The sequence below is a fragment of the Oncorhynchus nerka genome, linkage group LG18 (assembly GCF_034236695.1).
Source record: "Oncorhynchus nerka isolate Pitt River linkage group LG18, Oner_Uvic_2.0, whole genome shotgun sequence".
Classification (NCBI taxonomy): Eukaryota; Metazoa; Chordata; class Actinopteri; order Salmoniformes; family Salmonidae; genus Oncorhynchus; species Oncorhynchus nerka.
In genome coordinates, this window is record NC_088413.1 from 60,469,272 (window position 1) to 60,494,863 (window position 25,592).

At 44.6% G+C, this 25,592-nt stretch overlaps 1 protein-coding gene across 1 annotated transcript in view; it reads right to left on the bottom strand.

Moving 5' to 3' along the window:
• Window positions 1-777: 777 nt before the first annotated feature.
• LOC115145375 (cysteine-rich motor neuron 1 protein-like) overlaps window positions 778-25,592 on the bottom strand; it is a 51,209-nt gene continuing 26,394 nt past the window's right edge. Inside the window, exons 6-15 of the mRNA XM_029686891.2 lie at window positions 22,100-22,303; window positions 20,385-20,513; window positions 18,843-18,996; window positions 14,549-14,670; window positions 12,935-13,150; window positions 12,217-12,432; window positions 5,931-6,152; window positions 5,001-5,126; window positions 4,324-4,502; window positions 778-3,757 (exon numbers count right to left, since the gene is read on the bottom strand). Coding sequence (XP_029542751.1) covers window positions 3,566-3,757; window positions 4,324-4,502; window positions 5,001-5,126; window positions 5,931-6,152; window positions 12,217-12,432; window positions 12,935-13,150; window positions 14,549-14,670; window positions 18,843-18,996; window positions 20,385-20,513; window positions 22,100-22,303 — 1,760 coding nt within the window. The 3' untranslated portion in view covers window positions 778-3,565. The remainder of the gene's footprint in view (window positions 3,758-4,323; window positions 4,503-5,000; window positions 5,127-5,930; window positions 6,153-12,216; window positions 12,433-12,934; window positions 13,151-14,548; window positions 14,671-18,842; window positions 18,997-20,384; window positions 20,514-22,099; window positions 22,304-25,592) is intronic.

The window sequence follows — 25,592 nt, forward strand, 5'->3', positions numbered from 1 at the left end:
TAGCTCAAACCTTGGATTAGCTCAAACCTTGGATTAGCTCAAACCTTGGATTTAGCTCAAACCTTGGATTTAGCTCAAACCTTGGATTTAGCTCAAACCTTGGATTTAGCTCAAACCTTGGATTAGCTCAAACCTTGGATTTAGCTCAAATCTTGGATTAGCTCAAACCTTGGATTTAGCTCAAACCTTGGATTTAGCTCAAACCTTGGATTTAGCTCAAACCTTGATTTAGCTCAAACCTTGGGTTTAGCTGAGAAACTTGATAATTAGCTATGGACTGTGGATATTATTTTACTGAGAGATCTATGGGGTGTTTGACTAGTACTCTGAATTTCACAAAATGTTCCTGTTGAATGTGACCTCTGATGGTATCAAAAAGCCATCGTGACCACACTAATAATTGGTTTAACCGTTATGCTGTAAGAATCTAATCTTTCAGAAAAAGCTCCTTAAATGGTTGATTTCTTGTGTTTTCGGACCAATCTTCACTTCCTCATGTTGAGCTTTATGAGCAAACGGTGACAGACAAGTCAAACGGAATTCTTCAGGTTGTCTGTTCAAGCCTGGTTTTTTCTGGTTTTCTGAAGCCCCGAGTGTGAAACTGAGATCTGGCCGCTGCATTCCCCACTCACGCCTCATCCGTATAGTCCTGTGGGCTGTGAGAAACACCAAATACACATCCCCGGTCTTCCCCATTCGCTAACACAACACGGATAAGGAGAGTAGAGCAACTACGCTTAAGAGAAAGGAAACTTTAAAACCTTTGGGAAACTTAAGTGAGAGAAGATTTTTTTATTGAACCTTTATTTAACAAGACAGTTAAGAACAAATTCTTATTACAATGACTGGCAAACCCGGACGACGCTGGGCCAATTGTGGGACTCCCAATCACAGCCAGATGTGATACAGCCTGGATTTGAACCAAGGACTAGTGACACCTCTCCTTAGACCGCTGCGCCACTCGGGAGCCCAGGAAGCAGATGCCCTTCGGCAGCACCGGGCAAGAGTAGATAAAGGAACACATGTCACATCTAACCATGCTATGATATGTTACCTCTTTTGAACCCAACTGTTGCTAAGTTGATATTTATTTTATTTGTTGGGATCTCCAGTCTTTTTTTAAAAGCACGGTGCATCAGCCAGCTCCGTCACACTTCTCATTGCAAACATCATGTCACCATGAAAATGTCACAAGCACTGAAATGTCTTCCCAAATGTTAAACGTAAAGGTCATTTTTGTTCCCACATTTTGTTTTTCAAAATAAGTATAAATGTTACAGTTCAACAGCAAAGAAACATGTATTTACAGTTCAACAGCAAAGAAACATGTATTTACAGTTCAACAGCAAAGAAACATGTATTTACAGTTTGCAACAGTCAAATAAATAGGCTTGAAAAACAAAGCAGATGGAAATGGTAAATGGCTTACAATATCTCAAATGTACAGCAGCTTTGGCTACCAAGTTCATTTGCCAAAAACATGTCATTAACTCAAACTATACTTTAGTATTCATAAATAAAGCTATGAGAAAAAATAAATAAGGTACACTTCTGTCCTACTTTTATCTACCTTTTTTTTACACATAGGAAAAACAAATAACTTTTACAAGTCTCCTCTTTCCTTAATTTAAACCACATGGTTGTGAATCAAACAGACCCAAATCTAACTTAATTACTTTTGAAACTCTTCAGTAGATATCTGTATTTGTCTCCACACAGTTTTGGCATCGAGAGACTGGCAATGTAACTATGAAATCAGATCCAAAGATTTCCTATTAAACCCCAGTCTGTTTTGTAATGCTCTGAAGCACATCCATTTCACTAGGTTGATCAGATTGTTAAATAAGCCTAGAATTTGCTGCACCATTATGTTTTCTTGAGTGATTCATCACCTCCATGTGCTAAATATGCCCATCAAATCCTTGATTAGGCCTTTATCCCGCCAGGAATCTCACCCACAGCTTTTTAAAACACTGGATCCTAACAAAAGTGCTACATTTTACGAACATGCGCTGTTGGAATGTACCATTATTTGCATTTCATAGCAGAGTCTCCTTGAGACCCTTGCCCCTGTTCATTGTAATATGTTATAAACTGGTGGGAATGGGGAGACCTTCAGTCAGGTGACCTTGGCATGGAATACATGGCACAAGTCATTACAGGAGAAACAATGAAATATGAAAAACATTAAGGCTATAAAATAAAGGCTACTAATGTATGTTAACATTCTCTGGAAACAGTAGCTCATGTTTACGCACAGCAGTAAATGAAGTTATATAAGCGAGGCTTATTGTATGTTGACATTCCTCATGAGTAACTGTCTGGAACTGCTTCTGTAGTTTCCTGTAACGAGTCCTCTTATCTGCAAGCTATAAAATAACAGTCTGGATTGGTATTAATCCACCTAATCGTGAAGTCCATTCCCATTTGTAGATGAAGTCCAGCCAATGGCATGATTCCTTCTAAAGGGAGTTGTTGAGTACATAAGGGTGAAGAACCTTACTGTATTACAGACAGACACACTGGCTTCACAGCTGAGGCAGAATACATCCACACTGTTTTCCCTCTTCCCCGGGGTGGTTGGTTGTTTTCAGAATGGAATGATTTTGGTCATCACCTTTGAGGCAGACAGAAACCACTACAGTAAGTGGGAATAGAAGAGTTTCATTCCTTTGCATCGATGGGGAATGTTTAGTCTGGCATTTACAATGTTTTAATCTTGCCACCATGGAGACTTCCATAACAAAAACGAGGCTTGACCAAGAAAAACACTACAACTATTACACACAGAAATATATATTTAAAAAAAACTAAGATGGAAACCACACGTTCTAAAGCAGGAGTTTGGGTTTCTTTATTTTTCTGGGCCATAGTCTGCTGGGTTCTGATGCTGCTCAAAGTCATTGACTGGGGAGAGGAGCGAGTCATGGAACTAGCCATTCATCTGATAATTGACTTACCCTCCCATGCAATTTTGATTACAACTGGAAGACCGGCTAAATTGGCATCACTAAAACAATTGTTGATTAATCAATTGCTGTGCTGCGGCACATAGAAAACAGCAAACTAGAGACCCTCGACTAGAACCCAAACCCCTGTCCTGAAGCTGTTATATTCCTCCTATTAGTTTCACGTTCTAGTTCCAGAGGAGGTGAGAAGTGATGATGATCATGTTCACATTTCAGAGCTCTCTCTGGCTGACTAGTAGCCTCTCTGTCTGACTAGTAGCCTCTCTGGCTGACTAGCAGCCTCTCTGGCTGACTAGCAGCCTCTCTGGCTGACTAGCAGCCTCGCTGGCTGACTAGTAGCCTCGCTGGCTTACTGTCACTCTGTCTGTGGTGAACTGTATGGCAAAGTCCCATAATGGCCACATCCTCCTGCCTCCCCAGTCTCTCCTCACTGTACCAGCAGTATGATAAAGCAACAGGCAGTTGCATTGCATTGTTGTGGATAGATCACCATGAAAATGTGAGAAAGAGAGAAGAGGTGGTGCTTGGTAGCCCTTTGGGCAGCGTAGAGTTTGGGGGTCTGGTGAACGGGGGTTGGTGTTTAGGGGGAGGGGGGTCTAGCGCTGTCCCCTGCCCTGGCCTGTACTCAGCTTGGCCCGGGGGATGAGCATCCTCTCCCCACATGGTGAGCTCATCTCTGGGGAGAAGTTGATGCCACAGTCATTCTTCACGCTCTGGAACTTGTTCTCCTTTGAAGGTTCCATGTACACCACCGGGTTCTTATTCGCATGCTTCTTCAGGATCACAGTCTAGGAAAGGAGGAAAGGAAAAAATGTAAATATCAATTACTTTATTTTCACACAACAGGTCTTGTCAGCTAAATTGATTGAATCCTACTGCTTTGTATTATCATGTCTAGTTAGGACGGGAGAGACTTTTTCGGAAACCGTGTGACGAATTACGATTTTCTGTGCTGCTCTAATCTCATTTCATGGGGGCGTTGTAAAACGATCACATTTTATGATAAACTTGACACAGTTCAAAGTGCTCCATCAGAATTAAGTGCTGGAAAAATACATTAATCCCTACTTTATGACACCCTGAACATGAATTGTAGCAGGAGCTGGAAGATCAAGGAAAACCCACGACCCACCCACAGATTAGATCCTAAAACAACGGCCCACCGCCCCGCTATGGTGCTATGATTTAGCACCATAGTGGTCTGAGTTTGGGCAGCAACCCCATACCAACATATCGGGCAGAATCATGAGGCATTTCGGTGCTGGGTTACAATTCATTTGTGAATAGTCTTTTTCCGCAAGCTGTACGTACAGTACTGGGCCTAATGAGCGGCTTTACCCACAATGCCTCTCACCTTCTTGGGGGCGCTGTAGCACGACATCTGCACCCACTTTTTCTTCTTGTTAATGAGGACTGCCACAATGAGGAAGATGACGATGGCCAGGAGGAGACCGGCCAGTATCCAGGCAGCTGATTGGTAGATGAGAGCCATCTCAGTTTGACTGGGGATGTTCTCTCCCAGGTTGTTACCATCTGCAGGGAATTTCAATATCAGCTCTCCCCCACAGACTGGACAACACATACTGCTGTCACACAGGCCAATATTTACATTACATTATTCCCCTTCTAATCAATTGAAATGAAAAAGCAGCTCATGTCCTTCCTAGGTGTTTGGCAGTTTTCCCTGGCCAATACGTTAGATACAGTCTCCAGATGAATGTGTGTCAGTGTGCATTTATCTCATTTGTCAAAGCATTCCCATTGCCCCACAACAATGTAAACATCATCAACAGGCTGGCTGGGAAAGTATGGACAATGATACCAAGTCACAGGTCTGAAGCAGTTGTTACCTATCAGTAATCTATCATTTAACCATCTATGTGGGCCATGTGAGTGAGTGAGTGAGTGAGTGAGTGAGTGAGTGAGTGAGTGAGTGAGTGAGTGAGTGAGTGAGTGAGTGAGTGAAAGAGAGAAATAGTGAAAGAGAGAAGGTGAGCAAGAGAGAAAGAGAGATGGACAGACAGACAGTACCTGTAGCAGCAATGATAGGAGGCAAAGGGACAGTGGTGATCCAGACTGTATTGTCCACTGTGGTAGTAACCCTGGTCTTGGGGGCCTTGGTCGACACCATCATTGGAACAGACGTTGTTGTCATTTCTGTAAACCAAAGAAGATAATCACAAATAAGTCACAAAGCAACCCACGTACGTAATGTCAAACACACTTGAGCTGAAAACAAATCCCACATCCCAGATCAATGTAACAGAAGGTTATGGTTGGGTGGAGTGTCTGTAGATAAGGTGTGTTTACGGGATGTGTTCCCTAAGCTTCCATGACCTCCTTTTGTCAAGAGTCTTATGTAAAAGTGCTGTTTTCCACCGAGCAAATAACCAAAACAAAGCTGAGATGAAACGGTTACAAATCAGAGTGAACAATGCATGCCTGTGCCGAGGTTTTCCTCTATAGGAAAAGCTGACATGGAGCTTTGCCTTCCTGTGCCGGCATTGAGAGTGGCGGGTCGGCTCAGCCGGAGACAGGAAACACGTGTGAATGTGCGGATGCTTGGGGAATGTTTTCACTCTGAGTGAGTTGTGTCACATGGAATGTTGCTGTGAGTAACGGTGTTTGCCCAAGCAGTGCCAGCGAAACAGGCCCCCAGAACGCGACTCACACACGCTTGCTTTATTCTAGCTAAGTTTTAAAACTGTTCCTCCGTTCCTACAAGTTACACTGTGAATAATAATGTTCTCAATAACAAGCTGTACCTTGTCCCAAAGGAATAACTTGTTTTAATGCATACTTAATATGGGATTTTTCACAAGACACAAATATACTACACACTAGAATTACAGTGGACATCATTAGAGAGGCTAACAAGGCAGTGTGCTCTCACCCATCTAGACATTCCCAGGAGTTTAGTTCCACGGACAGACTCACTCTCACACATACACATTCACTTACCCAGACAGTGAGGGCAGCACTGGCCCTTGCGCAGGACGGGCACCCTGCAGTTGGCAGGCGGGCAGCGCTGGGAGAAACACTGAATGGTTCCATTGTTGCAGGTGCAGCTGGTGCAGGCATTGGCCTTCCAGGTGTCCCCAGCCAAAAGCACATCTCCCTCGCTGGAGATACAGTACTCCTGCTGACTGGTGCTCACCGGGAGCTGGGGACCCTGCTTGTCCTCTGTGGACGGAAGGATGGAGAGAGAGGGACACCAAGGCAATAAGATGGTTTTACTGTATGGTAAATTCTAGCAGGAAGCTAGCTGATGACTAGGGACTAGGGAAGACATGGCTGCTGTGCTGAGCTGTGTCAGTTAACTCTCAGGCTTATCTCGGTGTCTCATAGCCATAGGCCCATAGATCAATGGCCTGTCTGTGACAAAAGCTTAGCTAGACTATACACATCTCAACACTAATGTAAATCAAATCAAATGTTATACATCACATGCTTCGTAAACAACAGGTGTAGACTAACAGTGAAATACTTACAGGCCCTTCCCAACAATGCAGAGTGAAAGAAAAAAGAGAAATAATAGAAAAGTAAAACACGTAATAATAAATACACAATGAGGAACGATAACTTGGCTTTATACAAGAGGTTCCAGTACCGAGTCGATGTGCAGGGGTATGAGGTAATTGAGGTAGATATGTACATAGAACTAAGGAACAAAGTGACTAGGCAACAAGATAGATAATAAACAGTAGCAGCAGCCTATGTGATGTGTCATAAAAGTTTGTGCAGAAAGGGTCAATGCAGATAGTCTGGGAAGCTGTTTGATTAACTATTTAACTAACTATTTAGCTGTCTTATGGCATGGGCGTAAAAGCTGTTCAGGGTCCTGTTGGTTCCAGACTTGGTGTGTCAGCACTGCTTTCCGTGCGGTAGCAGAGAGAACAGTCTTTGATTTGGGTGGCTGGAGTCTTTGAGAATTTTTTGTGCCTTCCTCTGAAAAGGCCTGGTATAGAGGTCCTGGATGGCAGGGAGCCATACACTACCAGTATACACTACCATCTGTAGCGTCTTGCGGTCTGATGCCAAGCAGTGGCCTTACTAGGGGGTGATGCAGCCAGTGGCCATACTAGGGGGTGATCCAGCCAGTTAAGATGCTCTCACTGGTGCAGCTGTATAACTTTTTGAGGATCTGTGGGCCCATGCCAAATCGTTTTAGCCTCCTGCCACCCACGACTGTGTTGGTTTGTGTGGACGACGATTCATGTAGTACATCATCATCTCCTTTGTCTTGCTGACATTGAGGGAGAGGTTGTTGTCCTGGCACCACATGGCCAGGTCTCTGACCTCCTCCGTACAGGCTGTCTCATCGTCGCCGTGCGCATCCACGCAGTCGTGGGTGAACAAGGAGTACTTGTGGGACTAAGATCGCACCCCTGTGGGCCCCTGTGTAAAGGGTCATCGTGGCAGATGTGTTGTTGCCTACCCTCACCACCTAGGGAGGCCCTTCTGAAAGTCCAGGATCCAGTTGCAAAGGGAGGTGTTCAGTCCCAAGGTCTTTAGCTTAATGATGAGCTTGGAGGGCACTATGGTGTAGAATGCTGAGCTGTAGTCAATGAACAGCATTCTCACATAGGTGTTCCTCTTGTCCAGGTGGGCGAGGGCAGTGTGGAGTGCAATAGAGACTGTGCCATCTGTGGATCTGTTGGGGCGGTATGCAAATTGGATTGAGTCCTGGGTGTCTGGGATGATGGTGTTGATGACCAGCCTTTCAAAGCATTTCATGGCTACAGATGTGAGTGCTATGGGGCAATAGTCATTTAGACAGGTTACTTTGGATTTCTTGGGAACAGGGACTATGGTGGTCTGCTTGAAACATGTACTGTATGTATTACAGACTGGGTAAGGGAGAGGATGAAAATGTGAGTGAAGTCACCAGCTGGTCAGCGCATGATTGCAGTACACGTCCTGGTAATCCGTCTGGCCCTGCGGCCTTGTGAATGTTGACCTGTTTAAATGTCTTACTCACATTGGCTGCGGAGAGCGTGATCACACAGTCTTCCGGAACAGCTGGTGCTCTCATGCATGTTTCAGTGTTATTTGCCTTGAAGCGAGCATAGAAGTAGTTTATCTTGTCTGGTAGGCTTGTGACACTGGGCAGCTCTCGGCTGTGCTTCCCTTTGTAGTCTGTAATGGTTTGCAAGCCCTGCCACATCTGACGAGCGTCAGAGCCGGTGTAGTACGATTTGATCTTTGTCCTGTATTGACGCTTTGCATGTTCGTCGGAGGGCATAGCGCAATTTCTTATAAGCTTCCAGGTTAGAGTCCCGCTCCTTGAAAGTGGCAGCTCTACCCTTTAGCTCAGTACGGATGTTGCCTGTAATCCATGGCTTCTAGTTGGGGTATGTACAGTGGGGCAAAAAAGTATTTAGTCAGCCACCAATTGTGCAAGTTCTCCCACTTAAAAAGATGAGAGAGGCCTGTAATTTTCATCATAGGTACACTTCAACTATGACAGACAAAATTAGAAAAAAAATCCAGAAAATCATATTGTAGGATTTTTAATGAATTTATTTGCAAATTATGGTGGAAAATAAGTATTTGGTCAATAACAAAAGTTTATCTCAATACTTTGTTATATACCCTTTGTTGGCAATGACAGAGGTCAAACGTTTTATGTAAGTCTTCACAAGGTTTTCACACACTGTTGCTGGTATTTTGGCCCATTCCTCCATGCAGATCTCCTCTAGAGCAGTGATGTTTTGGGGTTGTTGCTGGGCAAACACGGATTTTTAACTCCCTCCAAAGATTTTCTATGATCTGCAGACTGGCTAGGCCACTCCAGGACCTTGAAATGCTTCTTACGAAGCCACTCCTTCGTTGCCCGGGCGGTGTGTTTGGGATCATTGTCATGCTGAAAGACTCAGTCACGTTTCATCTTCAATGCCCTTGCAGATGGGAGGTTTTCACTCAAAATCTCAGTCGTCCTTGTCCCTTTGCAGAAAAACAGCCCCAAAGCATGATGTTTCCACCCCCATGCTTCACAGTAGGTATGGTGTTCTTTGGATGTAACTCAGCATTCTTTGTCCTCCAAACACGACGAATTGAGTTTTTACCAAAAAGTTATATTTTGGTTTCATCTGACCATATGACATTCTCCAAATCTTCTTCTGGATCATCCAAATGCTCTCTAGCAAACTTCAGACGGGCCTGGACATGTACTGGCTTAAGCAGGGGGACACATCTGGCACTGCAGGATTTGAGTCCCTGGAGGCGTAGTGTGTTACTGATGGTAGGCTTTGTTACTTTGGTCCCAGCTCTCTGCAGGTCATTCACTAGGTCCCCCCGTCTGGTTCTGGGATTTTTGCTCACTGTTCTTGTGATCATTTTGACCCCACGATGTAAGATCTTGCGTGGAGCCCCAGATCGAGGGAGATTATCAGTGGTCTTGTATGTCTTCCATTTCCTAATAATTCCTCCCACAGTTGATTTCTTCAAACCAAGCTGCTTACCTATTGCAGATTCAGTCTTCCCAGCCTGGTGCAGGTCTACAATTTTGTTTCTGGTGTCCTTTGACAGCTCTTTGGTCTTGGCCATAGTGGAGTTTGGAGTGTGACTGTTTGAGGTTGTGGACAGGTGTCTTTATACTGATCATTTGCAAATAAGTGTATTAAAAATCCTACAATGTGATTTTCTGGATTTTATTTCTCATTTTGTCTGTCATAGTTGAAGTGTACCTATGATGAAAATCTCATCTTTTAAAGTGGGAGAACTTGCACAATTGGTGGCTGACTAAATACTTTTTTGCCCCACTGTACATACGGTCACTGTGGGGACGACGTCATCGATGCACTTATTGATGAAGCCAATGACTGATGTGGTGTACTCCTCAATGCCATTGGAGGAATCCCGGAACATATTCCAGTCCTGGAGCTTAGCATCTGCTGCATCTGACCACGTTTTTATTGATCAAGTCACTGGTGCTTCCTGCTTTAATTTTTGCTTATAAGCAGGAATCAGGAGGTTAGAATTATGGTTAGATTTGCCAAATGGAGGGCGAGGGAGAGCTTTGTATGCATCCCTGTGTGTGGAGTAAAGGTGGTCCAGAGTTTCTTTCCCTCTGGTTGCACATTTAACGTGCTGATAGAAATGAGGTAAACCGTATTTAAGTTTCCCTGCATTAAAGTCCCCAGCTACTAGGAGCGCCGCCCCTGGGTGAGCATTTCCTTGTTTTCTTATGGCGTAATACAGCTCATTCAATGCGGCCTTAGTGCCAGCCTCAGTCTGTACTGGTATGTAGCTCTGAAAAATACAGATGAAAACTCTCTATGTAAATAGTGTGGTCTACAGCTTATCATGAGATACTCTACCTCAGGCGAGCAATAGCTCGAGACTTCCTTAGATATTGTCCACCAGCTGTTATTTACAAAAATACATTGTCCGCCGTGGGGGGTTTATTGGGGGGTTTATTCGATCGCCTATGAATTCTCAGAAGGCAGCCTGCCCTTTGCCCCTTTTTCTCCGCCTTCTCTTCACGCAAATCACGGGGATCTGGGCCTTTTCCCAGGAGAGCAGTATAACATTCACGTCGAGCTCGTCAGACTCGTTAAAGGAAAAAAAGGATTCTGCCAGACCGTGGTGAGTAATCTCAGTTCTAATGTCCAGAGGTTATTTTCGGTCATAAGAGACGGTAACGACAACATTATGTACAAAATAAGTTACAAACAAAGCAAAGAAACAAACAAAAAAACACAATTGTTTGAGGACACGTAAAACGGCAGCCTTCTTCTCTGGAGCCACCTTATTTATTTCAGTTTTCCTGCATTAAAATCACCAGCCACTAGGAGTACCGACTCTGGATTAGTATTTGCTTATGGCCCTATACAGCTCGTTGAGTGCCATCTTAGTGCCAGCATCGGTTGGTAGTGGTTAATAAACTGCTACCAAAAATATTGATGAAAACTCTCTTGGAAAATACTATGGTCTCGTTCTCTTAGAAGTCTTTGGGACTGGGGGCTGGTCCTTGGTGAGCAGTATGTTCAGCGCCGCCAACTTCGACATTTTCATCAAAATCGACATTAGTGATCGTTTTTCTGATGTCCAGAAGCTCTTTACGGTCATAGATAATGATGGTGTAAACATTATACAAAACAATTCCCACTCAAAATAGCCTGTAAAACGGCAGCTATCCATTCCAGCGCCATTCTTAGTCTTCCACAATGTACACATACATCAAGGGGCCTGTCATTGAAATGTGTGTTATTCCCACATTCTTCAGAGACAGAACCATACATATATCAAAGGGCTGCCTCTTACAATCTGATTTTGTGGTGGGAGATGTGGTGATAACGCAACTAGCCGAGCATTCCCAAGGAGGCTCTGTGGGTTTCAGGGGCTGTCATGCATTTCTGATTTGTAAGGCTCTTGCTTGGGGGCTGGAGGGAGGAGTGAGGGGCGGGGGAGGTGGTGCTGGGGGAAGGTGGTGATGGGACAGGTGGAGGGGTAGGAGCGAGGAGCGGGGGGGGAGGAGTGAGGGGTGGGGGAGATGGTGGGGGGGGGGGGGGGGGGACAGTGGCCTACTTGGTCCAACTCTATTCTTCTCAGCAGCTGGTGAGGTCACATGACCTGAATAGGGTTGCGAAATTCTGGGAACCTTTAATAAATTGCCTGGTTTTAAAGAAATCCTGGTTGGAGGATTCTGGATTTTCCCTATTGATTCTGGAATCTTCCAAATGGGATTTCTGGAAAACCAGGGAATTTATTGAAAGTGCCTGGAATTTTGCAACCCTAGACCTGACCAGGAGAAACTAGTTATAGGCTATAACTAGGGCCTAGAGTTTTTCCTAGTCATATCACATTGCCATGAAAAATACTGTTCTTATGTACGACTAGTGGAAACAGACAGGCTTGTACCCATGTGTTCCTCTCTGGAGGATATATCCCCATGTAAAGCCAGCCGGTTTGGTCTGGTTTCTTTATTAGCCTGTGTGTACTGACATTAAACTGTGGGACAGATTGCAACATGCACCAAGACAAGGCAAGACCCTCAATCCACCACCACATGCTGCTGATAATGGCTCCAGATCAAATGTATCCCACTCTATACTGATCACAAACTGACATCGCTTCTGGAACCATTCCTGGATGTAAGTGCTTTTGATATTATCTGAAATTGCTCTTGTCAAGGCTAGTATGATGATAGAGTTCTACATTTACAGAGAAGAAAATGGCTTAGTACTAGAGGTTTCCTAGTAAAGCAGCCTATGACAGATGCGGGGGATGTAAGGTACTGTACCTGGGCAGACATGGCAACAGGTGTCCCTGTTCCTGGTTGGGGCCTGACACACAGCAGGGGGACACACTTCAGTGTCGCACAGGACACGGCCCTTCCTGCAGATGCAGCGTGTACACTCGTCCAGGTTCCAGGTCTCTCCCTCCACATAGAGTTTCCCCCCAGGGGCTCGACACACCACCAGGTCCATGCCCTCTGGCTGACCACTGCCTGACTCATCTGGACAGACAACACACAGGTTATGAGAGGCAGATAACAGTAACACAACAACACATGAAAGACTACTAAGAATAAGGTTCACATCTTACTAGAACTAAGCTCGGGAGTTACACAACAATTTGTGTTCGGACATACTTTCCTCTAGTCCAGTACAACAGTACAGATAAAACAATTGACTGCAATAGGGTTGATATCTGTAAGGAGTTAGTCTGAAAGTTGTAGACATTCTTTCACTTTTAAATATTTGAACAGTCCACTGAGTCACTCCCCTATAAATATCCCCAGTGACTCTGAGGGGTGTGGATGAAAAGGCGTGGGTGTGTAACTGTGTATCAGTGTGTGTTGCTCCTTACATCAACACAAAGTGTGAGTGTTCATGGAGCCTGAGACCTGACTGATGGGGCAGTAAGTGGACTGGGCTCCAGGGTTTGAGCTCCTATGGGACTGTGAACTGCCAGACGTGTGTGTGTTGATAGACCAGCCGGCTCCAGACAAGACGTACCTTCACAAGTGGGACAGCACTGGTCAGGCCTGACCACGGGGTTGGGACAACTGGGCACAGAGCAGGATATGAGCACACACATCTCTCTCCCAGCAAGGCAGTAGCAGTCTCGGCAGCCATCGTGCCAGCTCTCGCCCTCCTCATAGCGGTGCCTGTTGGAGGTCAGGCAGTAGCTGGGCATGGGGGCGGGGGCAGTGGTGCTTGGCAGATCACTCTCTGGAAAAGAAACATGAACACAGACAGACGTTAGGAAGGGAGGGAGACTGGTGACTTGAACCTGTGAGAAACCATCAACAGGGATGTTTCAGGGCATGGGAGACGCAGGAGTGAATTCAAAGTGGAAATGTCATTAAGAATAATTATTTACAATGAATAGTAAAGCTATCCAATGTTATTGTCTTGGGTCCATTGGAGGCTAACGAGAAAGCTCTGCTAACCATCCCTGGTTCCTCCCAGCTCCACCTTCACCAAACACCATTATGTGCTCTTCCTTTTAAAGTCTCTTTATTTCACAATAATCCATTTACAGTTACAACACAAATAAATAAAGTTTAATAATTTCCCTGAAGGTTTTGGGATCTGACCCAAAACCGAGGTCTTCTGTTTCTGTTGAGAGATAGGTTGAGGTTATAAAACCCCACATCTGCCAATAGCTGGCCCCCAAGTGGGATATAAACCCAGTGTGGCTGTTAAGTCTGGGGAGAACAGTGTTTTTGATAGAACGTAGTATTTCAGTGAATCACATCATGTTTCCACATCCAGGGCAGATGTTAGTGTCTCTTCTCTCTCAACACACTGTTATACACTGGGAAAAGGTACACTTCACAAAAAAGTTTCCTATCCATAAATATTTTAACAGTCCACTGAGTAACTGATCTAACAGTCTCAAAATAAGATAAACATGATGGGGTGCCACTGCACCGCCATCTTGCTGAGCAAGAACCCCCAAATACATTCCAAGCTAAAATATTTATAATATTACTGGGAAAATGAAATAAATGCATTAAAAAGTATTAAAAAAGTACAGATAAAAAGTATAAATAAGCCGTCCAAACTTTCTTTAACTTGTGTGGTTGGTGAATCTAATCCGACATGCACACACAGGCCTCAGCGGTAGCTAAATAAAACACAAGAGTCAAAACATCCATTCATAACAGGCTTCACAGCAGATCAGCTAATGGTTCCAGCAAATCAAATCTGCTACATAGTGATAGAAAGTCAACACACACACGGTCACATCAACACACACGCGGTCACACACACATGTGTACACACACGCTCGTTCACACACACATGTGTACACACACGCTCGTTCACACACACATGTGTACACACACGTTCGTTCACACACACACACGCTCGTTCACACACACACACACACACACACACACACACACACACACACACACACACACACACACACACACACACACACACACACACACACACACACACACACACACACACACACACACACACACACACACACACACACACACACACACACACACACACACACTACTGTTATTGAACTGAAGTCGTGTGACCGGCTGACCCAGACGGATGAATATTGATGCGGACCAGATGAGACAGACAGACAGATGAGAATCATACCTTTGCACATGCAAATGGAGCAGCCCTTCCTGTTCTGCCGGTAGCCATCGCTGCAGTTCTTGTCACAGGTGAAGGGGGGACACTTGATACAGCGACACATCTCACAGCTGTGCTTATTCCTCCTGTGGGATAGATAGAGCACACATATGTCTATCAGATATGTAATGAGGGAGGGAACAATAAGAATGGCATTTTACATCTCAAATGGGGCATATTAAACTCATATTTGAATGAAAGCTCAATAGCCAGTGATCTTGTGATTACATTTACATTACATTTAAGTCATTTAGCAGACGCTCTTATCCAGAGCGACTTACAAATTGGTGCATTCACCTTATGACATCCAGTGGAGCAGCCACTTTACAATAGTGCATCTAAATATTTTAAGGGGGTGAGATTGGTCTGATTGGTCTGGTGGAGTACTGCCATGGAACCAGATGGTCAGGTCTGGTATAATAGACATATGGTTCTGTTTTCCCCCTGCTATATTAGCTGGCTTTGAAGAGGCCTGATAAAAGCAGCACCCTGGAACACGTGAGAGCCCCATGGTGCACGGCACACACACCATACCAATGCTAGAGTCTAGGGCACTGGGTTTAAAGCAAATTCAGATGCTTTCCATTTGATTCAACCTATTCAGATGGCTACTGTATTGCTACCAAAGCCTTTGGCTGACATGTGAGGTCCAGAGCAGGGCCAGATGATATTAATGCAGCCAGGTTGATTAAGGAGACTGAAGGGCCCTGCTCTCCATTAACTACGAGCTCATCATGGTTGATTTGATGACAAACAGATTTGTAAACAGAGTAGACACAGGGATGACACAGAAAAAACAAACCCAGAAGAGTTTGAGAGACGATCTACGCGGCTTCTGAAATAAACTAAACCCCCACTGAATGGCCAAAAGCTAAGGTAGATACACGCAGAGAGAAAACCATAGATGAGTTAGGAACGGACACAGAGCATGTGACCTAGTTGGATCCAAATATAGAGGTCATAAAACATAGACGAGCAGCAGGTTGAGAAATGCCCAATCGAGATGGGTTCATCTATTACAACTCCAGTCTCTCTGTCTCGTTCTCTGTGTGTCTCCCATACTCTCTTTTTCTGGAATCTGTAACCCATAAGGCCCTTTTCAATTAAACATGGATTCCGTTAGGTTGGATTAATTACACTATTAGTCTCTGTAGGCCACATAAATAAAACAGGAAATGAACCCAAATCAAATGTTATTCATCACATGCTTCGTAAACAACAGGTGTGGACTAACAGTGAAATGCTTACTTACAGGCCCTTCCCAACAATGCAGAGAGAAAGAAAAAAGAGAAATAATAGAAAAGTAAAACACGTAATAATAAATACACAATGAGGAACGATAACTTGGCTTTATACAAGAGGTTCCAGTACCGAGTCGATGTGCAGGGGTATGAAGTAATTAAGGTAAATATATACATATAACTAGGAATAAAGTGACATATGGTAAACAGTAGCAGCAACGTGTGTGATGAATCAAAAAAGTTAGTGCAAGCAGGGTCAATGCAGATATTCCGATAGCTATTGGGCAGTGATGTAATGTAACTAAGTAAAAATACTCTGAAGTAATACTTAAGTACATTTTTTGGATATCTGTACTTTACTATCTATATTTTTGACAACTTTTACTCCACTACATTCCTAAAGAACATATGTACTTTTTACTCCCATCCATTCCCCCTGACTCCCAAAAGTACTCGTTACATTTCTAATGCTCAGGCAGGACAGCAATATGGAGCGGCAGGTATCCTAATGGTTAGAGCGTTGGGCCACTAACCGAAAGGTTGCTAGATCGAATCGCCGAGCTGACAAGCTAAGAATCTGTCGTTCTTCCCCTGAGGAGCAAAGCAGTTAACCCACTGTTCCCCCAGGCGCCGTGGATGTCCATTATGGCAGCTCCCCGCACCTCTCTGATTCAGAGGGGTTGGATTAAATGCAGTAGATACATTTCAGTTGTGCAACTGACTAGGTTTCCCCCTTTCCCAATATTGTCCAATTCATGCACCTATCCATATTATGTGTTGTCATCCCTACTGCCTCTGATGTGACGGACTCACTAAACACAAATGCTGTGTTTGCAAATAGTGTTGGAGTCTGTCCTTGGCTGTCTATACATTTTAAAACAAGAAAATTGTGACTTCTGCTTTGATTAATATAAGGAATTTGATATATAATATTTACTTTTACTGAAGTATGACAGTTGAGCACTTTTTACACCACTGTTATTTGGTTAACTAATTAACTAACTATTTAGCAGTCTTATGGCTTGGGTAGAAGCTGTTCAGGCTCCTGTTGGTTCTCTGCTACCGCTTGCTGTGCGGTAGCAGAACAGTCCATGACCTGGGTGGCTGGAGTCTTTTACAATTTTTAGAGCCTTCATCTGACACCACCTGGTATAGAGGTCCTGGATGGCAGGGAGTCCGGCCCCAGTGATGTACTTGGCCATAAGCACTACCCTCTGTAGCGCCTTGCAGTCAGATGCCAAACAGTTACCATACCAAGCAGTGATGCAGCCAGTCAAGATGCTTCCAATGGTGCAACTTTTTGAAGATCTTGACCTAGGACAAATATTTTCAGCCTCTGAGTGGTGTTGTCATGCCCACTTCACCACTGTGTTGGTGGGTTTGGACCATGAAAGATCTTTAGTGATGTGGACACCGAGGAACTTGAAGCTCTCGACCCGCTCTACTACAGCCCCCAGAGGCAGTCGGAGACAGAGCCCTGCCACTAGCAGTGGTCACATCTCTACTGATTCAGCAGTAATGACAGTATGGAGAGGCCAGGCTGAGCTTTGAGCTGGCTGGGCCCTCAGTGTACAAACACAGAGACAGAGAGTCTGGCCATCTTGGTAACTGGGCTTTGTTTAAAGGTGGTGTGTGGAATTTCGTGCACAGCGCTGGGCTCTGGGGCTGGGACTGCTGGCTCTGCACAAATTCCAGCGTGCTGGGCAACAGGAGAATTCCGTGCATTTCCTATCAGGTCCGATGATGATTTAGACCCATTGAGGAGGGGAAACACTTTAAGTCCCCCTTTGTGTCCTGCTCGAAGGCGTTCAACTATGCCAAATGTCAATGTAAACACACCTTTAGGGCTCTCACCCACTCTGACAGCCCACTGCTCATTGCTTACATGATGTCCCCCTCTACCCTATGGAGATAAGAGAACTGGACTGTTCATACATAGCAAGGATAGTGTTTGAGGCAAAAAATGATATAGTTGACTTCTCTGTAGAGGTTATAAATGCAGCCAATTTATACAAAGCCGTCTCTGTGCCACCTCTTTGTATCTTCTCACTAGTCCATTATAGGAGCACCACTCTGCTAGAAGATTGATGCATTGCTTGGCTCATCGAGGATTCAGACTTCTGAAGCCGGCCCTGAACTGGTGCTTATGAATGCTTCCTGCTCCTCTTCCCCCTCGGGGGGACTCTCTGCTGGCATCCTGTGCAGACATATCAGGCCCATCTTGAGCAGAGGCTCCAGAGAGCATGGTTCAGATACCAGCAGAATCTCACTGTATACACTTCATAGAGACCGCTTTTGTGGGGATGTGTTTTTGATCGTTGTTTTGAGACGGAAAGATGATTTATGAAATGAGAGTGTGGGGGGAGGGGTAGAGGGGCTGAAGCACCGGACACCGCACTGGTCACACAGAGACACAGATTGGCCCCTGATTGGCCCTGAATGACCCTTTAGATCTGAGCAGGTGGGGAGAAGGTGAGGCTGCCGGGTGTGTAAAAGTATACTTCCTCTCTGCCCACTGAGACCTGTATCTGCACCCTGCCAACTACTCCACCTGGAGAATGATGATGTTGTCTGTACACACTGATCTACAGTCATGTTTTTACAGAGTCTGATCGTCCTGTCAGCCAAGACACGCTTGTGTTCCATTGCCAGAGCCAAAGATTTCACAGTGTGAGTAGTAGCGCGCTCAAATGACCAAAATCAAAAAATAAAAGTGTTTACACAGTTGAAGTCTACATCATTACAAAATACACGACTGAACAAAACAAACAATGAGAGGAGGAGCCCTATTTATACCTACATGGTACAAACATAGAGTGTTTTTCCAGCTAACGAGAGGCCGGATTGTATGTTAGGGCCCATGTCAATAATAAACCAGACAAATCACCATTACTTCAGGCTTTGGCCTTCAGTCGTAACCAATGGGGCTGTAACAGCCTTTGATCAGAGTGGAAACTAAGGGGTGAATAATGAGCAGTGCTTAACTTGAAGATGTGGAGACGATCCAGAGGACTTACACATATCCGTAGGGACAGGTCTTGCTGCAGGTCAGGGGTCGGCACTTGGGCATTGGAGAGCTGCACTCACACACCTCGCAGCCAAAGTTATCCTTCTCGTATCCCATGGGGCATTGCAGGGAGCAATATGCCCCCAGGTCAGGGCAGGATTCATCTGAAACAGTTCACATGGAGGTCATCTTACCATCAACACCATGTTAGTTTGCATTAGGGTTTTTCATTTGAGAATTCCTACAACTTAAAACGGCAAAATACTATGGAAACACATGAGGTGCGACAGATTTATTTTTATTTAATTTTATTTAACTAGGCAAGTCAGTTAAGAACACATTTTTATTTTCAATGACGGCCTAGGAACAGTCAGTTAACTGCCTGTTCAGAGGCAGAACGACAGATTTGTACCTTGTCAGCTCGGGGATTTGAACTTGCAACCTTCCGGTTACTAGTCAAACGCTCCAACCACTAGGCTGCCCCGCCCCAGATATTTCTTAGTGTGTGTGCTTATATCTGTGTTATGGAGATAACGTGCCAGGGAATCGTCATTTTAAGCAAGTTACAGTATGTGTGTGTTTACGGTATGTGTGTATTTACAGTATATGTGTGTTTACGGTATGTGTGTGTTTACAGTGTGTGTGTGTGTTTACAGTGTGTGTGTTTACGGTATGTGTGTGTTTACAGTGTTTGTGTGTGTGTTTACAGTGTGTGTGTGTGTGTGTTTACAGTGTGTGTGTGTGTTTAAGGTATGTGTGTGTTTACGGTATGCGTGTGTGTGTTTACGGTATTGTGTGTGTTTACAGTGTGTGTGTGTGTTTACGGTATGCGTGTGTTTACAGTGTGTGTGTGTTTACAGTGTTTGTGTGTGTTTAAGGTATGTGTGTGTTTACGGTATGCGTGTGTTTACAGTGTGTGTGTGTGTTTACGGTATGCGTGTGTTTACAGTGTGTGTGTGTGTGTTTACAGTGTGTGTGTGTGTGTGTTTACAGTGTGTGTGTTTACGGTATGTGTGTGTTTACAGTGTGTGTGTTTACGGTATGTGTGTGTTTACAGTGTTTGTGTGTGTTTACGGTATGTGTGTGTTTACAGTGTGTGTGTGTGTTTACGGTATGCGTGTGTTTACAGTGTGTGTGTGTGTTTACGGTATGCGTGTGTTTACAGTGTGTGTGTGTGTTTACGGTATGTGTGTGTTTACAGTGTGTGTGTGTGTTTACGGTATGCGTGTGTTTACAGTGTGTGTGTGTGTTTACGGTATGTGTGTGTTTACAGTGTGTGTGTGTTTAAGGTATGTGTGTGTTTACGGTATGCGTTTATTTACAGTGTGTGTGTGTGTTTACGGTATGTGTGTGTTTACAGTGTGTGTGTGTTTACGGTATTGTGTGTGTTTACAGTGTGTGTGTGTTTACAGTGTGTGTGTGTTTACAGTATGTGTGTGTTTACGGTGTGTGTGTGTTTACAGTGTGTGTGTTTACGGTGTGTGTGTGTTTACAGTGTGTGTGTGTGTTTGCGTATCTGGGTTTAACCCTTTGCATCCAGTATGAGACTCACGGTTGAGGCACTGGCAGAGCAGGCAGCCGTTGTTGTCCTGCTGGAAGCCGTAGGGACAGTCTTTCCCTGATCGAGAGCAGTTTTCCAGACGAGGACACAGCATGGGGCTCACTGTCTCATACGAAGGCTCTGTGAGATAGAACAGTAGGTTATAACCTTCATATGATGCTGCTATAACTCTCTATGACATGCCATACTATACTTGACACTATGAAGCCTATAACACTCACAGACATGTCATACTATTCTGAAATGAGGCTTTATTGAGAGTTCAGAGTAAAGAAACATACATTTAGACACACGCAATGTTACACATCTATCTCCATGCCAACAGAAATAGTTCAGTGTTCACGTTGCTCCTATCAGAGAGTGCTGTGATAAGAGATAAACGCAGGCCCATTACAGAAGATACTGTAGGTGCTCTCTATCAAAGGGCTCTGATGAATGAGCACCTCACATGTTGTCTAAATGACCTGGAGTGCAGGAGCACGCCTTGCCTTGGTTCTCTCCCCTAACAGAGTAGGCCCTATGTGGGAGTCTGGTGTGTCAGAGGCTGGCACTGGACAGACCCAGAGGGCTTCTGGCCCTGGTCAGGGCCTCATCCTCACTGGAGCCGGTCAGCGATGAGGTGTTCTGCTGGCCTGGGTCACACATGTACGAGCCACAACCAGAGGATGTTAAGGTGGAGTTTGGGTGGGAGCCCATTATCTTGCCACGTTCAGTGGGAGGAGCACCAAACAAGCTGTAACTAATTATGCTCACAAAAAAACAGTGATCCACTCCAATTAAGCAGCCTTAAGCCCTCAGTCTAAGCTGCACCTCATGGAGGTGGGTCTCATTTTGCAGTCTGGACCAATAAAAAATAACAAAGGAGCCTGCAGTGGAAGAATGCTGTGCGGCCTCCCCTTTAATGAGCCACCAACATGGCCTCTACATAGCTGCAGGGGGAGAGACTATCCCACAGTTCTGTTCCACCAGTCAGGTTCTAAGCTCAAAGTGACTGTATTGTAAAACAGAACTGAATTGTAGCTTGGGCCAACGAATTAGGAATTATTCCATTTACAGATGAAGACGTCAATTGGCGGACGCACTTGTACATTGATTTGTTGCACATCTGATATAGCTACATTGACATTTGAGGGGGTTGCATTAATGGGGGTGTTTTCCTGAAAATCAGCTGCCGAGTTGTAAGTTGTTTATGACAGCAGTTTGGCAGATACACTACGTTGGCCATATGTAGAGCTCAATGGAATGACAGATACAATTTATGGTGCCCCTGATCCTTAAACATCAGAAACATTGAGGTTGTTGTGCTTTCAAAAATGTTATTAGATTAAAAACGGAGTATACATTATATTATACAGTCTTTACAGCCCTATTAGGCTAGATGAAAGGAACATTCCATCTACCATTAAAACCTATGGTATGTCAATTGCTTGCACATGTAATATTAAGCTTCTGGAGAAGTGCGACGTCAGATATTTCCTTATGAGGACATTGGTTGCTTTTGACAATAAGGGGTATGTCTTGAACATGCTAAAATTGGACTTGTTCCTTGCTATTTTCAAACTTAAATCTCCAACTACTTCAATGCTGTATGTGATTAGGTACAATATGATCACACATTTATGAAGCAGGTGTGTGTGTGTGTGCGACTGTTTGTGTGTGCGCGACTGTTTGTGTGTGTGTGTGTGTGTCTCGCTCTCTCTCCGTACCCTCGCAGAAGGGGCAGCATTCTCCTGGGATCTTGACTGGGTTCTGGCAGCTCTGTTTGCAGGCCATGGCGGTACAGTGAGGGTCTCCATCCACACACTGACAGAAGGTGCAGTCATCCTCCTTCCACTGCTCCTCGTGGCCACGCAGCTTGTTGTTCACCCAGCAGCTGGCCTCCGTGCTGTCCATAGACAGGAGCTCCACATCTGGACACACAGAGAGGGAGACAGATAGAGGCTGGGATCAGAAGGAGATGAAGTGTGGGAACTATACTGTGCTCTTTGGTATACCATCCTTACTTGTAAATACTGTGTGGTACATATGCTGTATGACACACAACTGTAGGATTGTTTTGCAGCCTCAATTCATCTGGGCATGGACTCTCCAAAGTGTTGAAAGCATTGAGCATGAAAAACCATGCAGAGTTGCAGTTCTTGACACAAACCGGTGCACCTGGCACCTACTAACATACCCCGTTAATAGGCACTTAAATGTAGTCTTTCCAATTCACCCTCTGAATGGCACATATACACAATCCATGTCTCAATTGTCCCAAGGTTTAAAAATCCTTCTTTAACCTGTCTCCTCCTTCATCTACACTGATTGAAGTGGATTTAACAAGTGACATTCGTAAGGGACCATAGCTTTTACCTGGATTCACCTGGTCAGTCTGTCATTAAAAGAGCAGGTGTTCTTAATGTTTTGTATACTCATTGTATGTACATATCCACGTAATTGAGTTAACAAAGTCCTGGGTGGAAGCAGGATATTGCTGGAGGGACCAGGAGAAACTGGTCGCCACCAAGACCGGTGGAAGAACACTCCAAAGCTCTTTAAGGAGTCAGAGAGGATGTAAAGAAACTGTACAGGGATCTAATGTACATATAGTGTAGGTCTAATGTATAATGTATGTAATTCGAGCTAGATGGAAGAGCATGGTATCGGATAATTTCATATTGGAGCGAGATTAGTTCATTAAAAGCAAGACAGACATATCTAATTTCCTGTCTCTGCAGTGTCCAGTCATTCCCTTTAAGAGGAGTACCCTCAGCCATGTGCAAGTCACACAGATCCAGTTTCACCAGTGCCCCCGAAGGCCAAAGACCAGTTCAGGGTTCACCGTCAAAAATTTCACTCCAAAGCAAGAAATCCCATTCAAGAGCATTTCATGCATAACATGCGATTTTACCCATTTGTTTGAAGTCTAGGAACAGCAACATAATAAAGCCAGCTGTTTAAGAAGCAACCCAGAAAACACATTGTGCTTAGAATTCTGGGACCTGTTCTGATGACTTAAGAGTTTAAATAACCATAATTGTTTTTTGTTCAACTGTTTATTGATAACAGAGGCAGGCCATTACCACAGCAGCAGTGTGTGTGTGTGTGTGTGTGTGTGTGTGTGTGTGTGTGTGTGTGTGTGTGTGTGTGTGTGTGTGTGTGTGTGTGTGTGTGTGTGTGGGTGGTGAAGAAGGGGGGTATCCCTAAGGCCAACGTCCTATTTGCCAATTTTGATTCCAGCAGAGATTTGGCTGCTGTGATTCCTCCGTCTGGGTGTGATTACCACGAATATGAAGCAGTTCTGCTTTTCTCTCTATCTATCCCTTTCTTTCTCTTTCTATCCATCTCTCACTCTATCAATAGTGAGCCTAAAAATACACATTGTATTGCACTCACACACAAGCCTTCAAGCACTTTTAGGGTTTTAGTTGACTTGACCAGCCTACGAAAAGGATTAGAACAGGTATGCAGCTGTGCCTTGTAAATGAGACAGCTATCAGGTACAGAACCGGAGGTTCCTCTTAATAACGACCATGAACCAGGTGCCACCCCCAGCTTACCACAATAACTCTGACTATAGCCTCCTCAATGACTGGAGCTTTGGCCAAGCAGGGGTACAAGATGAAAGCATTCCCCATCATCTCAGGGGCTGAACATTCCAGGTGTACCTCCGACACTGACCTCCAATAACCTCCCTGTCTCCCTCCCTCTCATGTGTCTGATCAATTACAAAAACACAGGCAGACAAATCTGGCTACCACCATCAGCATTATACACTGAACAATGAGCTGATGTAAAAGATCAAAAATTTACATTGGTTTAAATCCCTGTTAGTAACCATTTCTTCTTTGCCAAGATAATCCATCCACCTGACAGGTGTGGCATATCAAGAAACTGATTAAACAGCATGATCGTTACACAGGTGCACCTTGTGCTGGGGACACTAAAAGGCCACTCTAAAATGTGCAGTTTTGTCACACAACACTAAATGTCTCAAGTTTTGAAAGAGTGTGCAATTGGCATGCTAACTGCAGGAATGTCCACCAGAGCTGTTGCCAGATAATTGAATGTTAATTTCTCTACCATAAGCTGTCTTCAACAACGTTTTAGAATGTGTAAGTACAACCGGCCTAATAACCGCAAACCACGTGTAGCCACCCCAGCCCAGGACCTCCACATCCGGCTTCTTCCCCTGCTGGATCGTCTGAGACAGCTGATGAAACTGTGGGTTTTCACAACTGAAGAATTGCTGCACAGAAACAGTCTCAGTGATGAGTCTCAGAAACAGTCTCATTTGCATGCTCGTCGTCCTCACCAGGGTCTTGACTTGACTGCAGCTCGACGTCGTAACCGACTTCAGAGAGCAAATGCTTACCTTCAATGGCCACTGGCAAGCTGGATGAATCCCGATTTCAACTGTACCAGGCAGATGGCAGATGGTGTTGTGTGGGTGAGCGGTTTGCTGATGTCAACGTTGTGACCAGAGTGCCCCATGGTGGCGGTGGGGTTATGGTATGGGCAGGCATAAGATACGGACAATGAACACAATTGCATTTTATCATTTGCATTTTGGCAATTTGAATGCACAGAGATACCGTGACGAGATCTTGAGGCCCATTGTAGTGCCATTCATCAGCATGATAATGCACAGCCCATGTCGCAAGGATCTGTACACAATTCCTGGAAGCTAAAAATGTACGACATCGTGTTTCAGTTTCCTCCAATATCCAGCAACTTCGCACAGCCACTGAAGAGGAGTGGGACAACATTCCACAGGCCAGAACAGTCTGATCAACTCTATGCGAAGGAGATCTGTCACGCTGCATAAGGCAAAATATGGTCACCAGATACTGACTGGTTTTCTGTTCCACCCCCATACTTTATTTTATTTTATCTGTGACGAACAGATGCATTTCTGTATTCCCAGTTATGTGAAATCCATATATTAGGGCGTAATGAATTGATTTAAATGGACTGATTTCGTTATATGAACTGTAACTCAGTGAAATCTTTGAAATTGTGTGTACTTCACCAGACAGTGTACTTCACCAGACAGTGTACTTCACCAGACAGTCTTTTGTTGTCCACATGTGCTGCCCAAACCCTTTCAACAGCTCCAACCGCAGGTACCAGTGTTTTTACCTGCCTCTGAGGACATGTGTTTTAGTGAGGAGATCAGGTACAAACATGTCAACCTCCATTAAGGCTACCAGATAT